Source organism: Penicillium cinerascens (assembly GCF_028974065.1).
Source record: "Penicillium cinerascens strain IBT 15544 chromosome Unknown contig_1_segment0_segment0, whole genome shotgun sequence".
NCBI classification, from domain to species: Eukaryota; Fungi; Ascomycota; class Eurotiomycetes; order Eurotiales; family Aspergillaceae; genus Penicillium; species Penicillium cinerascens.
The window spans coordinates 1,241,805-1,259,280 of NW_026695287.1; the positions used below are offsets into that span (position 1 = coordinate 1,241,805).

The window sequence follows — 17,476 nt, forward strand, 5'->3', positions numbered from 1 at the left end:
TACTCTATGTTGTCTGGATCTTGAAGCTGACTGGTCTGGGCAAGGACATCTGGAGCAGGACCGCCAAAATCACGTCCGTTCTCTGTATAGCCTGGCTCTTGAAACAAATCGCCTAGAGTGTTTTCAAAGCCAAATCCAGGCTCAGAGATATCTTCCACTTCCTGGGTTAACATGCTTGGAGTATGCGGCGGCTGAGCAGAAAAGCCGTCTAGTTGATTGATAGATGGCAGACACAATGTTTCTTCATTGATCGCAATTGGCAGATTATTTTTCTCGGGTGGTAGATGCCTGCTGCCGCGAATTTAAACGTTGACCTCACACCTGTAGGGTGTTATGGTCACTTACTGCTGGTGCTGATGCCTCATAAGGCAAGCAGCCCGTTTGTATTTCATCGTACATCCTTCATAATCACAAGTGTAGATAGTCGTACTTGTATGAGTCAGTTCATGCCGTCGACGGTGCTCAGCCCTTGTGAAAACCTGTCGAATGGTAAACATAGATTCAAGCATTCAGCGGTTTCAGACTCACCTTATTGCAATCAAGATGCTCGCATTTATGTACTCGTTGTCCTTTTGTGGTATTTTTGACTCGTTTTCTTCTAACCGTCAAGCCTTGGAGTGACGCGTCGGTATTGGTGAGAGACCCTTCTAAGTTGCCTTCGAGCTGAGGCCAAAAATCCATTTGGAATTCTGAATTCATTATTCAGACACAAGAACTGACCTCATGTACGCGATATGGAGGCTGAAAGGCAGAGGCTCCTTTTTCAAAGGAAAAGCGAGACCTAAAGTCACAGGCACTTATTTTGGGATCGGTTCATTCGAGAAGTGGCTAGTAAGATCAAGCTCGGTCGAGTAGGTACAGTAGCATTTGATTAGTACTGATCAACACAGATTTTATCCACATTTAGTAAAAGACTGTGTTCCAAATAAAATCATCTGTGGGTTTCTGCTGCAGATAAGGAGGGGGGTAGAGTGTTTAAACGTTGAATTCTCCAAATTCTCCGTTATGACCCTGGTATGGACAGGATGACGTATGATCTTGTGTCTACTCACCATGATCGCTCAGCTGATCAGTTAACAGAGAGCGATTTGAGAAAAAGGGCAGTAAACAGCAGAAAGCGGTCAGCAAAAAACAGATTTGCCATAAGAGGGGTAACAACAGAAGTTCACTCACATTTAATTACAGTACAACGTTTAATCACAACGTTCACTTGGAGTCAGAGTAGCTCTTAGGCTGCCATCTTTCGTAGCACTAATTTGAGTCGTTGACTGGATCTTTTGGTCCCTCAAACCACCCTCTCTCTTCACCATCCTCTCTGTAGACTACGCCAAAACCCGCGCCAACCCGAACCCAACCCAACCCGAACCCGCAAATGGGTTGGGTTCGGGTCGACTTTGTTGAGATAAGTGACGCTTCAATGTTTGTATAGTCGATAGGAATTGATTGTATTGTTGTGTTGTTCTGGGTACAAGAGGCTGGTCGCCAGGTAGACATATATACATGCACGTGCTCCCGTTCCCGTGACTACATCAGTGACCGTGATATTCAACACTCCCACTCGCTGATTTCCTTCGTCATAAAAGATGTCAGCGACACTTCATCACGGTTGCTAAGCCCCATTAAAACCCCCCAAAACCCCGTGGTAAAAAGGAGGGAAAGGGTGCCTGCATGTTGCGTTTTGGTTTGGTTTGAAAGCTGGTGCGTCATGAGAGTATCACTCAATGCCGAGACCCTTTCGAAACCATTCAAATCTGTTTCGGGCAAGGGGCTTCGTCAAACCATCAGCAATCTGTTCCATTGTTGGGACATATCTCAGTTCTACTGTCCCAGAGTCTTGAACTTCTCCTTGCCACTTTCGTTGGATTTCCATATGTTTCGTACGCGAATGGTATTGAGGGTTCGAGGCCAGCGCAATGGCTCCCTGATTGTCGCCGCAAATGATTGTTGCGCATTTTCCTTGGCTCATGTTCAGCTCATGAAGGAGTCTCCTCAACCATATAGCTTCCTTCGTTGCTTGTGTCTGGCCAATGAATTCTGCTTCGCAGGTTGATAGGGCGACAGTGCTCTGCCGTTTCGACTGCCAGCTGATCGCTCCACTTCCGATGTTGAACAGGTATCCGGCCGTCGACCGTCTCGTTTGGCGACAGCCAGCCCAATCTGAATCTGTGAAACCACGAAGCATCTGGAGCGGGCCTTTGTATGTGAGGCTGAGAAATCTGGTGCCTTTGAGATATCGAAGAATGCGTTGGCCGAGCTTCACGTGTTGTGGACCTGGGTTTGCCAAATGTCTGCTTGCCGCTGAGACGGCAAATGCAATGTCACCCCTGGTTCCAAGCATGATATACATCAGCGATCCGATCATGCGCTGATACTTGTTCTTCAGGCTTGAGGGGCAGACGTATTCAGGCCCGTTTTCTGGTAGAGGTGAAGTGTCTATAGGCGTGCTGACGGGTGCACAGTCTGACATGCCAAATTGCTGGAGGACCTTGTACACGTAAGCCTCTTGGCTGAGAAAGAGGATTCTATTCTGCCGGTCCCTCCGGATAGCCATGCCGAGATAGTAGCTGCATGGTCCTAGGTCTGTCATGTGAAAGCGATTTCTAAAGCTCCGTTTGATCTTCTTTATCTCTGCAATGCTTGGCCCGACGATTAAGAGGTCATCAACATATACTGCAATGTACATGCCACTCCGAACAAAGATGCTGAGATCAGCGTTGATCGGCTCAAAGCCAAGGCCCCGAAGGAAGTTGGTAAGAGTCTGATACCAGATGCGAGGTGCTTGTTTCAGGCCGTAGAGTGCTTTGCGGAGCTTACAGACCCTAGATGTGCCATCCGTAGTGTGGTGGGGCTGTTCGACATAGATCTCGTGGTCAACCTCGCCGTATAAGAACGCTGTTTTGACATCCATCTGCTCGATCTCGAGATCAAGGGCTGCTGCAATTGCGAATAGAGCCTTATAGCTCATCGGTTTGACCACCGAGGCGAAAGTTTCGTCATAATCGACACCCTCCTCTTGAGTGAAACCTCTGACCACCCATCTGCACTTGTAGCGGACGATCTCTCCGCGAGCTCCTCTTTTCAGTTTGAAGATCCACTTCCCGCTTAGGACTCGGCGATCGTTGGGCAGGTCAACGAGTTCCCAAGTTTTGTTTTGCTTGAGCGATTGTATTTCTTCGGTCATTCCCTTTTCCCATTCGAGCCATCGTGGATCATTCTTGGCCTGACGAAGGGACCTTGGTTCAAAAGGTTCAGTCTCTTCCGCAGCTACGGTCAAGAAAGTTGGAATCACATTCTCGTCAGGGACATTCATCAACGTAAGTTCTTCTTCATCATAATCAGATGTGTCCTGGGAGATTTGTGTTTCTCGGAGTTTGAGTTCAGGGTGACGTTCAAGTGTACCTTGTGGCACGATGTGTTCTGCACCACCCTCTCGAAGCTCAGAATAATTCAGCCAATCTTGTGGAATTCGCCCTTGCTGAGCATCGCCTTGTTGCTGGTCACCGCCGAGTGGTGAGTCAATCCTGGGGACGGAATCCTCTAAAGAAGATGATAAGGAACCGAAGATATCGTCACTCCGTGTTGGTGAAAAGGTTCTTTCTCCTTGTCCAGTAACAGTGGGCTGCGAGTTATTATTACTCGGCTGAGGCATATGCTCTTGCACTTTGTCGTCCGATGATCTAGGCTGTGTTTGCCCTTGCGGCGCCAGGGATGCTTGGCGTCCCGAGGCTGGCACGGATGCATGTCGCACACTTGCCGACGGTTGGTTTACTAGTCCCACCGTTTCACTCCCCCCTGAGGCAGCAGCCGTTGCCCCAGGTAAGCTCTGCTGATCGGCTCCCACATCTTCTATAGTCTGTGTGGAGGGTGTGTTGAGGACTTCATGAAATTCTGCGTTTGGTGTACCAATAATCCTGCCGTCTTCCAGTAGGATGCGGTAGTTCGTATTTCCTTCGTATCCCAGTAGCAGACATGGCCTTGTTCTTGGTCCTGCCAACTTCTTTCTTTGTCTGGGTGGAATGAGATACTCTCCCTTGGATCCAATGACTCTTAGCCGCGATAGGTCAGGCTTGTCACCATACCAAGCTTGGTACGGAGTCATGTTACGTTTGGATGATGGTGATCGATTCGAGAGGAAGGCCGCCGTCCGCGCAATCTCCGGCCAGAACTTCGGCGGTAGTTTTGCATGCGCGAGCGTTGGTCCGACTCGATCGTAGATTGTCCTATGGGCTCTTTCTGCCACTCCATTCTGTTGGTGCTGATCGACACCTGTGACTTCGGCATGGATTGCTCTTGAGAAGAGGATGAACTTCATTTCTTCTCCCACTTGCTCAGGGATTCGGTCAAGACGAATGCGTCTGCATTTGCGCTCGGGGCGCTCATTGTGATCGAGAAAATACCGCAAAGACTCAACAACGAATTCTTGGCGCTGTGGTATGGGGATGATCTCAACCCATCCAGTAAAGTCGTCGACAATGGTCATCCAGTAGCGGCTACCATCAAGGCCCTCGTCAAATGGCCCTGCAACATCGATATGAAGGAGTTCCATGGCATATTTGGATCTTGTGCTCGCTTCTGAACGACGATGGGGGGTTTCGGTCATTCGTCCCTGGAGGCATGGGTTGCATGGTTGGCGTGGTGCAAAGTCCTGAATGCCATAGGCTTGCCTTTTGAGTCGTTGAATGTTTGCATCGCTCATGTGGGCAAGCCTGTAGTGCCAAAGCGCCGATTGCGGTCTGATGTGGTAAGCCGGGAAAGCGGGTTTCGACCACAGGTCGAGTGCGTAAACTCCATGATATTGGCTTGCAGTGAACAGGTTCCCCCCATCTGACTTATTCCGAATCTTTGCGCCATTGCTTGAGAAGTCAATCTTTGCCCCTCGATTGAGAAGTTGCAACACAGATATGAGGTTTGCATGGGCGGTCGGGACGAACAAGACGTCATCTAGAACCAGCCACTTCTTTTTGCCTTGTACATTGCACAGGATGTTTGCCACTCCTATGCCGGAAGGGGCCGTAGAGGTGTCGACGCTCCTTAGTGGTGGGCCATCGTATTTGTCCATCTTGACGAATCTCGAAGCGTTGTTGCAGACGTGCTGGGCACATCCACTATCCACGATCCAGGCGTCACGGATTGAGAGAGCTTTCATGACCATCAGACTGGGAATATGATTCAAGGTCGCAAAGTTCCCTTCGACTTCCGTTCCGAACGCTTCATTGATGTCTTGTCTCGAGACTTGTGTCGCCATGAAGGTAGGTCTTTTGGGGTTCCTCGGCCCCTCATAGTCGTCGTCTTCATTGTCTGTACTGGCACGCTTCTTAGGCGGCTTACTGGAGTTGGCGTTTGCACCGCTGGACCTTGTCCTGCGAGCCTTTTTCCGTTTTTCTGGGTTCCTCAGATCGGGATTCTTCTCGAAGCATTCAGGCTCTGTATGATAGGGCTTTCGACAGAAAACACAGAACGGGACATTATTTATCTCTATTCGGCATGTTTGTCCGTCTGAGGACGGTATGATCTTTTTGTTGTCCCCAAAACTTCGGCTCAGCGTGAAGGCAGGAAGCGCATTTGTGTCTACAGGGTTGTTACCCAGCTGTCCTTTTCGATGCTCCTCCTCGATGGCCTTGTTCTCAATGTAGTCGAATGTGGGAGCGGCTTTGTTGATATTTCCATCTTCATCTCTATCATTGACAATATCCATTTGTCTGAAAACATGGTCGCGGAAGCTCTCATATTCCGGACCTAGAGCATGCAAGAAAAAGAAGGTTCGTTCGATTTCAGACGTGACACAAGCGGGGTCAAGCAGGAGTTTTTCCGCGTGGATCTTTCTGATCTCGGCGCCGAGGGCTTGTGCACTCCCACACTTTGCTCGGGTAAGAGACATGTACTTTCGCTGAAGATTGACATATGTCCCTGAGCCCTCTGGTTTAAAATTTTCTTTGACCGCCTTGATCAGGTGTTGGACTCGAGTGATTTCGAAGGCGTTTATCCGCTGAGCCGCATTGTGGGTCAGCTTTGCCGCAATCATTGACGAATAGAATGTCTGGCGGTGGGACCAATGCTGTGCCTCCTCCTCTTCCATAGGTGGGATCGGTCCATCTTTAGCCACTGGAGATATACGAAGAAACTCCTTGACCTTTTGGTTCCACTGAGTCCAGTCGTTGGCATTATCAAGAATTGGTATGGCATTGTAGAACGAGCTCAGGCCTATTTGTTCGAATTTATTCGAATCCATCCTGATGAGGGGACTCTTCGGTGCTGAAGAATTCAGCGCTTGAAGTGTCACTCGAGTGGATCGAAAGGACAGAAGGCGTGCAGCTTAACAATTCGGGAGATCTTGGCTCGAGACCAAAGAGTTCCAGGCTCGAAGCCTTGCTTGGTTGACTGGAATGAACGGATTGGGAACGCTCTGACGACCTTGGGCTAGGTGTATGCGACGGAGGAACGTATTCGCTGTCTGGTAGCTCGTAGGGCTTTAGATGTTGGCTGTACGATTCGAAGAAGTGAGGAAAACGGATGCGATCGACCACATATCGTGATTGTTGATCTGTGAAGGTTGAGGGTCTGTTTGGTCGGAGATTGTACCGGGCTTGGTTGTTGCCGGTCGAGGTCAAAACTGTATCGGTGTTTGTTGAGCTAGGATAACTTGGCCCTTGTTCCGGACTGGGGAGTGCGGCTTGAGCTTGACGTAGAGAGTTGTGCTCTGTAGTGTGGTGGCAATCGGCAATCACAGAGGCAACAGCGAGCGCCCGACGTGTTCGCTCTTCTGGAGGTAAATTTCTATAGGCTCCTCCGACCGAGTGTCGGGAGAGTGATGGGAAATTCGTCTTCTGGATTTGCGTAAAGCGCCAATGGCGGATGTTTCGAAGATAGCACACTAGACTGAGCTCTTCGTCAATCCAGTTGTGTCCCTTCTGTGATCCGTGTTTTCTTCTCATGAGATAGAACGAAAACTTCGTCCCGTGTCAAGGATATCGGGGGTTTGAGAAGAAAAAAAAAACTAGGGTAACGGTGTGCTACAGAAATCAGGTTATTGCCTGTGTATCTGGCGGTGTGATGTGTCTGCGGCGGTGGGCCGGACGTTGTTTGTTGTGCAACATGACCGTAGGATATCGCTGGTCTGACAATCATCTGGAGCGGTGTGATGGCTGTCGCGTATTTGTAACACAGAGGTGTATCCCAGGATTAATCTGAAGAATGCCCGTAGCGGTGTGGTGGTTGTTTCTGAGATTATTGCGATGATTCGCACAATTCATTTTCCTCTGGGACGTGAGAACCGTGTTTTCTCTGAAGTTCGAAGCAAGCTGTTCCGGTTCGGTCAATAGATGAAGCTATCACTTGTAGGGGAAACTTAGTAGGAGGTATTTTCAGTCTGATGTGCGCAGTCCCGGGCTCATAACCTGTTGAGATAAGTGACGCTTCAATGTTTGTATAGTCGATAGGAATTGATTGTATTGTTGTGTTGTTCTGGGTACAAGAGGCTGGTCGCCAGGTAGACATATATACATGCACGTGCTCCCGTTCCCGTGACTACATCAGTGACCGTGATATTCAACATATAAATCTAGATTTAGAAACCCGCAAATAACCCATCTCAACCCGAATTTACATAAAATTTAGGTCTTAGCATTCATAAAAATACTTAGTAATTATGTACGGTATTCTTTAATACCGTTTATATCTAGTTATCTATTACCTTATATATATTAATAGATATTATATAGGCTATATATAGGCTATATATAAGCTCTATATATTTTTATAATAGATATAAGGCTAGAATAGGTAAGTGGGCTATGTAATTAGGTCCTAAATTATATATATATATATTTCTCGGAGGGTATATACACTACTTTTTCTTAGAGCTCTGTAATTTATTCGAAACCTTGAAATCTAGCTTTTTTTTATATATAAGCCTTTATATATAATATATAGCCTATTATCTATATAAATATTTCTATATATACGAATATTACCTAGGATAATATAGTTAATACAATACTAGAACATACGTATTTTTGCATAATCTATATATAGCCCTTGCGGGTTGGGTTCGGGTTATGCGGGTTCGGGTTGGGTTATCTACCTCGACCCAAAACCCGTGTTGAATATCACGGTCACTGATGTAGTCACGGGAACGGGAGCACGTGCATGTATATATGTCTACCTGGCGACCAGCCTCTTGTACCCAGAACAACACAACAATACAATCAATTCCTATCGACTATACAAACATTGAAGCGTCACTTATCTCAACATTATAACCCGCTGGGTTGGGTCCGGGTTATAACTTATAACCCGAACCCGCTGCGGGTTCGGGTGCGGGTTGAAGGTCTTGACCCGCATTGCGGGTTATGGCGCAGTCTACCTCTCTGTATCTTAGTACTGTATATTTGTTTCCATTCATAATTTCAGAGTTCTAAGAGGACACGAGAAGCAAAAAAATCCTGCACAATCTTGCCACTGGTTGGTACAACGGTTGGCTCACCAGGAGAAAATGCGGTTGTTAAAAACTACTGATTCAAGAAGTGCCATGAGATGAATGATGCAGTTGCTAGATCAATGGAGTATCCACGGAAGAAAGCCGCTACATTTCACAGGACGAACATTATGTACGTCATTGCAGACCTGACCCTCCGCTCTCCTTTTAGCCCGCGAGGTCACTAACAGCGCTGTTGATTCAGCACGCCAGATGACCGAACTTGATTTTAAAAAGCCCAGCCTTAACGCCCCAAACGCCAGATCAGCTGACTTGCCATATATGGACGAAAGATAGCATCCACCCCTTTCCCGTCTGTGAGCTTTTCATCTGACAAACATAGACAGAGTGATGGGATTAATACTGCGGACAATATAGCAACTTGGAAAATTACTTCGGCACGTGCTATTTTCTGTGGCTTATACCATCAATTGAGTGTTATTCTGATATTGAGGGAAGATCAATGTTCTTGTTTCTCTCCCCCTTGCTTCAATCAAGCGGCCAGCTCTTTGATGTGATTTTGTTGCCGATCGATTCCTATTCTGTCAACTAAAAAATGTTATTATTTATTGCTGTGTTTTGTTTTGGATTTACAGCACACCTTCAGCGGCTTCTCTGCTTTCCAACTTGGACCACCAACCGCGAATATGACTTCTCAACACCAGAACAGCGAAATTGGATGGCATACTTTTAAGCCTTCCAGCAGAGATGCATCTCAGTACAGCACTCGTCATTACGCTGCGACCCTCTCTCCGGTCTCAGCACCTTCGATTCATGCAACCTCAACAAGAAACAACGCCATGATTACGGAAAATTCAATCGACAAGACCTACACGAGGTCTCGGACCCTACCAGAGATAAGTGGCCACACAACCGAGGCTAGGCTTGAAGGAGCATTATTTGTACAGGGGATGCCAAATTTCCTTTCTTTCCAAGCACGAACACGTACGATCGCCGAGCTTGTGAGCGGTTGCTCGATGGCCCGCTATTATTCATCAAACCACGTGCCGCAGCCATTTCGATGCTCTTACACCACGCTTCCATCAGAAATTCGGGCAAAAAGAAATCTACAGAACACAAACACCATGTTATATCCGTATGCTGCATTCCACCTTTCACGTATACGCTTGATACAGACCGAAATATCGAAAAGCCGGGCCAAAAATCGACCCCACTCTACTCCAATAGTATTTCGAATGCGTCGCAACCACACGAAGCAAACCGGATGTCTCGATCCGACATGAATTTGGATCCTACTCTTCCAAGCCTGAGGTCAATGATGGGCCAATTTTATTTGAGCGCTCCCGCGAACTCTCGAAACAAGTACAGGTGCAAATTATGTAAGAAGTATTTTAAACACCCATCCAAATTGCAAATTCACATGCGCAGCCATACTGGAGAGAAACGTAAGTCTATTCTGAATTCACCGAAGAAGCCGGTAACAAGCGCTAACAGAAATGTCTGTTTAGCATTTGCCTGTAAACAAGAAAGTTGCGGGAAACGATTTTCCGTGGTCGCAAATTTGCGTCGACATATCAAGCTGCATAGCAGGCCAAAAGCTTAGCTTAATTTTGGGTTGAGGTCCAACAGCCTTTCATTCTTGCTCATTGAATAACTACTTATATACTCATCTCAAACCAAAAGTAGCATAACAGGCAATCATGCGAGGACTGGTCATAATTTGGATTTATTCGCAGTGGGATTACATTGTTCTAGTTTCTCCTCGAAAGTAGGAGAGGGGGAACTCCACGCCTGCACAGAGAGAGTCAATTTCAAATTGAACGACGTGCAATCTTGGAGCTTGTCGTTTTCTGGATACAATCTCCTAAAGAATCCTTCCACTCTACAATCTTCCTCGGCTGCCACCTCAGTATCTCCCAGCATATACCATGGAAAATTGTCGCATAGATCCTGGATGATATTCGATGGGCTTTATCATACCTATGCTCTGGGCCATTTGATGACTGACCATAGTAATCTCGGCAAGTTCTTCCGTTGCCGATGCGATGCATGCAGGTACGTATTTAACTTAATCTAGTAAGGGGATGTAGCCGTAAAACCTGGAATATTAATATCTCGGTTGCCACTCCGATGTAGGTCAGCGAATCTTGTCAAAAGATGACGGAAAAGAATCAAAGCTGGTGGCATCGATACTCGGAAGGAGGGATTCTCAAGTAGGGTATATCTTGAGTGTACCCAAGAAGCGTCTAATCATTGCGATCGAGCAACCCAATCCAGTGTTAATCAACATGTTCTGACCAAGAAAAGCAGAGTTGATTCGCAGCTCCAGCTCTTGACATCATCACTATTTCCCTCCGACACCAGTCGGTTCCCCGGGTAATTCGTACATCGGACTATGGTCCAGATCGTGCTTAAGCTCATGACCACCTGCTGATGCTTCATGAATTGTATTGGACTCTAACTCCGATTGTGGCCCTCGATGGCGAACCTCATACGGTGATGTGTCCGTAGTCGCCGCCAATGTATATTGAGAATTATCTTCCAGCCTTTTGTTCTTCCGTGCTCGAAGGAAAAGCGCCGCAAAAGCAGATATCGCTAGCAGAGCACCGACGCCAGCACCCACACCAATGCCTGCTTTTGCCCCTGTCGACAGGCCCGATGACCCTGATGTGTATGATGTCTGATTCGCGATAGGGATCGCGGTAGGGGTAAAGCTAGATGTGGCACCGAAAACGGCAGGGATGGTGACGGCGCTCGTCGTGTTGCAACAGTCAGTGTTATTGAAACCGCAACACCAGGTGGTCGAAGTTGCCGTCCCATCACAAGGAGTGAGCTGCTGGGTTTCTCCGGTCTAAGTAATGACTCACGGGGAAGGTTAGGTCGTGATCATATCGAATGCCAGAATAGGTCTGTTTCCGGGACTTACATCGATGTCTACGCAGACATTTAAGCACTTTCCTTTGTCAGACCAGTCCGTGCTCGTACACAAGTCTCTCCAATAGGTTGTCGCGTCGCCAGCATTCTGGCTGTTCATACACAGTCCATTCTGAAGGCAAGTATCTCTGGTGAGCCCATCACTGCTGTTCCCGCCGGGAGGGTTGTCACGGCTAAGGGCACAACACATGCTGACACCGTCATTCGAGAAAGAGCATGGCTGGTATACCGAGTCGAACTCCGTACTGTGCTCATTTGGAAAGTAGCAGACGGATGTGGCCAGTGTAGAGAACGAAAGTGAAAAGACTAGGAGATGAAACCAGTAACAAGAAACAGCTCCCTTCATGATCGAAAATAACAGGGTCTGCCGTGAAACAGACCACAAGAATGGTTACCAGACATTCATACGAGTGTGGAAAGCTGCAGTCTCGTCGGTCGACATTTCAAAGCGTCAGCAGCTCCCGAACTTTCTCCTCTAAATAGCGTGGTTCCCGGCCAAGCGAGACACCCGGCCATGCGAGACACCAAACCCCATTACGAAATTTCAAAATCGACTATCTCAACGAAAACGCATTAATTAATTTAAATATAACGTACTTACATAGCGAAAGTCACAACATAGCGAAAGTCACACTCTTCCGCGCTCACAGGACAAATATCGCGATAATCCCACCGGAACGCCTTGAATTAATTCAAAATACTAAAAGCCCTCTTCCTCAGACGTCTCTATTACAATCTGACAGGTGCGCGCATTATGCCCCGTCTCGCCGCAGTTGCCACAGCGCCGCGTGCGCGTTTCTTCCCTTGGTTTCCGACCACTACTTGCCTGCGTTTCCTGCTTTAGCTGCTGCGTAAGGTCCCTCTCATCCTGCAAATCTTGAGCTTCCTGTTGACTAAGCGATCCACCTTGCCGAAGGCGTGTTTTTTTTGCCCTCCGGCGTTTGCTTAGCTCTTCATTTGCTTGTCGGAGGATCTGAACCTCTGACTGCAATAACGCCAACTTGTGCATAATCTTCGACGTCCCTTTCGCAAACTGGTCGACAGCTTCATAAATTGAAGTTGGGGAGCTATTATGATGACAGGCAATACGATTCTTGATGAAAGTAGTCTGCGAAGTGGCTTCGATTGGGTTGTTAGGCGTCTGAGAAACCCAAGGCTCGGCGGTCCCAGAGCGGGAATTTGTAGGTGTTGGCGTCTTTAACTTAAGATCTAGTGTAGAAACCACATTCTCAGGGTCAAATGGAACAAGTCCAGCACCTCGAAAACCTCCTTGGATGTTGCTTTCCGTCATTGCAGCAGAAAAGGCGTTGCGAAAGGCGGGGAAGAAGTCGTCCTTGGTAATGTGGGTGATGTGAGCCCGCATCATATCCTCGATGTGTCGGCCATATGCCTTCTTCAATGGGCCAAAGCACCCAATATCGAGTGGCTGAAGAATATGAGACGAATGAGGAGGCATACAAAGGGTGATAATGTTGTTTCTCTTGCAGTATTCCTCGAATTCTTCCGAATGGTGGCTCTCATGGCCGTCAAGGATCAAGAGGCGATAGCTACCCACAGTCCGGGGCCTAGTATGTTTCTCAAAATGACAAATCCAATCCACGCCTTTCTCATTTGTTGTCCAACCGTTGTCGGTAACAGCGATCACCCAGTCGGGTGGGAAACCGCTATTTTGGTACCAAGACGAGAGGTGATTTTTGCCTGCAACAATGACAAATGGCGGCACTGTCCAGCCCTGTGAATTAACGCCCTGGATTACTGTGACCCATTCACGATTACCAGGTTGTAGCTTTTTTGCCTTTACACGTCCGTCTGAGCTTGTGACAACTGTTGCGGTAGAGATAACGCCCATCATAAACCCCGTCTCGTCAAAGTTGTATATATCTGACTCCGCAATACCATACTTCGCGATTATATTGCGCACAAGCTCAAACCAGCCACTAATGATCACTGGATCTTCGCATTTGGCCCTCTGGTAGTCATATTTCCGCTGGAAGCGCGTTCGCAGCTCTGGGCGGCGATTAATGAAGCTAGAAGCCCAGCGCGTCCCGACGCGTGGCGCGTCGCGTGTCGCGAGAAGTCGATTTGCCATATCTCCCACAATAGACACCCGGGGAGGAAACCCTTTGGCAGCTAAGTCGAGAATAAATTGAACAAGGACCGATTCTTCCAAATTGGTCAGTTTCCGTGAATTGGCCAGAATATCGCGTCGTGGTTGTATGCCGCGCTTGCGACGACTAAGCTTCACGTGGTCCACAGAATAGATTCTCCCTGCGGCTCGAGCGCTTAGCTTTGGATCTTTTTTCATAGCTTGGAGGGCTAATATGATCTGACTTTCGTCGCTTTTCTGAGGCATCTTTTCTTGGAAAGAAATGTTGTGTTTGGTGCAGGAGATGTGTAAGCGCGGTAGAGTGTGACTTTCGCTATGTTGTGACTTTCGCTATGTAAGTACGTTAGCGATTCTTACATGTATTGATCCTGTGCCCAATCTCCCTGCATCCACTACACCTTGGCGGAGCCCTTTTAGCTGGCTGATCTGCCTGAATAGGCAATTCGCCCTGCACATGCGATTCTACCGCAGGTGCTTCTGCTGGCAAATCTATCTGCGCAATTAGCTGTAGGCCCTCCTCGACGGTTAAACCCTCTTCGCAGGGTATCTGCCTAGTCGATCGATTATGCTTCTTCTTGATCCTCTCGTTCGCAGCGCGTAAATTCGTATTATCCTGCGCTAGTAATGCGGTGTTGTGTAGCGATATGCAGTGGCCCTTGATAATCTGATCTAGTATGGTTTTTGATGGGCTTGGAGGGCTATTTGACCGCTGCTTTAGCAGATACTTAAGCATAGAAGCTTGCTTTAGTAGCTGAACGACGGTTCTAGGCGTCTTTGGCGTGAACTGGCTAGATCTACTGCTTGGCCGGCTGCTTAGTGGTGATGGTGTTCGTAGAGAGATATTAAGCTTATTAAGCACTCTCTCTGCATTAACTGGCACTAGGCCACTAGCTGCGAAGCTATTTTGGATAGTAGCTAGTTGAAAGGCTTCTAGCCGCGCGCGTTGGTAGTCAATCAAGAAATCAATCTTCTCGATATGGTTGTAACCCCTACGCGCAAGATCGCTTACAAAGCGACCGTACGCACGCTTAAGCGGTGCAAAGCATCCTACATCAAGCGGCTGTAGTAGATGCGATGAGTGCGAAGGCATACAAAGAGGGATAATATCGTTATCTGCGCAGATTCAGTCGAAATGAGGCGTAAGGTGGCTACCATGGCCGTCAAGAATCAGTAACCGAAATCGCCCGCGTACGCGCGAATTGGTAAAGGGGATAAAGATTCTTTCTAGCCAGCGTAGGCCTATCTCATCGGTAGTCCAGCCATTATTCGATACCTCTAATCGCCAATCTTTTGGTAGGTCGTCAAACCACCCTGCGATAGCAACTTTGCCTTTGAAGATAATACAGGGCGGTAGCGAATAGCCATCTGCGCAGATTGCTTCGATAGCAGTAACCCATTCGCGATTTCCTGGCTATAGAAGATGACGCCGACCGTAGTAATCTGATCGCGTAACTACCTTCTGCGCAGATATAAGACCCATTGCAAATCCTGTCTCATCAAAGTTGTAGATATCCTCCGATTGTATACCGTTCTCATCGATAACCCGCTGCACGGTCGCAAACCACGCACGTAGGGATTTAGGGTCTTCGTTTAGGGCGCGCTGGTAGTCGTAACGCTTCGAGAAGCGCGAGCGAAGCTCTTCGCGACGTTTGATAAAGGTTGATGGCCAATTTTTGCCAACTATAGGTGGAGGGTGGCTACCGCGCGTAGCTAGCAGGATATTGGCCATATCTCGCACAGTAGATGGCCTAGGCGCTGCTCCACGCGAATCCATAGAGATAATCCACTCAGTAAGCGAATCCTCTTCGTATTGGGTCAATTTATGGGTAGGTACGCGTTGATCGACGCGTGAAAGGCGCCCCTGGGCGCGGTGGTGTAGTGTAGCAGGCGGTATTTCGTATAGCTTCGCTGCTGCGCGGATAGATTTGATACGGCCATGTTTAATATCGTCAAGGGCTAATAAGATCTTGCCCTCCCGATTGGCCAACTTCTGCTGAGATTCAGAGCGAATTGGTGGCATGGTAGTTAGTGGAAGAAGGTAGCTGGGTAGGAAGACGCGATTTTAGATGGGGTGTCTCGTATGGCCGGGTGTCTCGCTTGGCCGGGAACTACGTTAACGTAATTCACAAGCGAGCCGCCCACACAAGCGAGCCGCCCACCCATCCATCTACTTCTTACTTTTCATCTATTTTTTTCAACGAAAACGCCTCTATATTAATTATTCTACCTAACTAGGCATTGGTTTGCCCTATGCCCAACCTGATTACATAAAGAACACGTAAACTGACGCCGTCGCGCTGGTGCTACCGCTTGCTGAATAGGCTGCTCGGGTGCTGCTGGAGACGGTGCTGTAGGCTGTAAACTAGCCTCATGGGCTTGTAAATGCCCCTGAGCTTCTAGCACTGACATACCAGTATCAGAGGCTATATACCTACTAATCCGGGCACGCTTTTGCTTCAGCACCGCGTTGGCCGCCCGTAATTCCTTGTTTTCTTGCTCAAGTAATATACCGTTTTGCATAGCGATCTGACAGCCTTTGATAAGCTGATTTAACGCGGTTTGTGAGGGCGATGGGGGGCTATTTGAGCGTTGTTTTAGGAAAGCCTGGATTGATGCTCCTTGTTTAAGCAAATCGGCGATGGTCGCTGGTGTTTTAGGGGTAAAAACGCTTGATCGGCTGCTTGGGCGGCTTCCTGAGGGTGTAGGCGTCCGAAGCTGGATATTAAGCTTTGAAAGCACTCGTTCTGGATCGAATGGCATTAAACCCGCTGCTGCGAAGCTATTTTTGATTGTAAGCGCTTGGAAAGCGCTATCGCGAGCATTTGGGTAGGCCATAAGGAAATCAAGCTTGTCAATATGATTTATGCCAAGCCGCATTTTTTGATCAACTAAGCCTCCATATGGGCGCTTTAAAACAGCAAAACAACCAACATCAAGCGGCTGTAAAAGATGCGAGCTATGCGCTGGCATACAAATAGGAATTATCTCATTTTCCGAGCAAATTTGGTCGAAATAGGGCGTGAGATGGCTACCGTGCCCATCAAGGACTAATAAACGATATCGGCCTTGCGTACGGCTATTCGTTGACGGAATAAATAGCTTTTGAAGCCATCGAAGGCCTATCTCGTCTGTTGTCCATCCATTTTGACTAACTTCAAAGCGCCAGCTATGTGGAAGGCTATCAGCCCAAGCTAGATTGTGTAGTTTGCCCTTAAAGATAATCGTGGGCGGAAGCGCCCACCCAGAAGCGCTAATTGACTCGATTGTAGTCACCCACTCGCGATTTCCAGGCTGTAAAACTGATCGCCGACCGTATTATTCTGCTCGGGTAATAACCTTTGCGGTCGCTGTAAGGCCCATCGCGAAGCCAGTCTCGTCAAAATTGTAGATATCCTCCGATAGGATACCATATTGCTGAATTGTAGTTTGTACGCGATTAAACCACTCTTGAATGACCTTTGGATCCTCTTGTTTTGCTCGCTGATAGTTGTATTGACGTGAAAAACGAGTCTTTAGCTCTGGCTGTCTTTTGACATAGTTTGCTTACCACAGAGTTTCGCCGACCGTCTGGATGGGGGTTGAACCGCGCTTTGCAAGCAAAAGATTCGCCATTTCTCGCACCATAGCTGGCCTAGGGGCTGCTCCGCGGGAATCCATAGATAATATCCACTTCTTAAGCGATTCCTCTTCAGTTTGGGTTAATTTATGGCTATTAGCGCGTGTTTGAGGGCGAAATTGGTGGCCGGTAATGCGGTCGCGGAGGGTAGTACGAGGCACATTAAAACGACGTGCTACCTCACGGATAGAGGTGATTTCTTCGTTTTTTATAGCTTGTATAGCCAATTCGAGGCGGCCCTCTTGCTCGATAGAATTTCGGCCTGATCGAGCGCGTTTTGGAGGCATGGTGGTTGGTAAAAAATCAAAGGACGCGTGTGGACGCGAGAAAACTAGTTGGGTGGGCGGCTCGCTTGTGTGGGCGGCTCGCTTGTGAATTACGTTAA

General features: G+C 47.9%; 1 protein-coding gene across 1 annotated transcript; it reads right to left on the bottom strand.

Annotated features, from left to right (window-relative positions):
- Positions 1–5,538: 5,538 nt before the first annotated feature.
- Positions 5,539–6,229, bottom strand: N7498_002010 (uncharacterized protein; the record flags this gene model as incomplete). Its single annotated transcript, XM_058449072.1, has 2 exons — positions 5,539–5,568; positions 5,687–6,229. The coding sequence occupies 2 exons, from the start codon at positions 6,227–6,229 to the stop codon at positions 5,539–5,541; spliced, it is 573 nt and encodes a 190-aa protein (XP_058311416.1).
- Between the last annotated feature and the right edge of the window lie 11,247 nt (positions 6,230–17,476).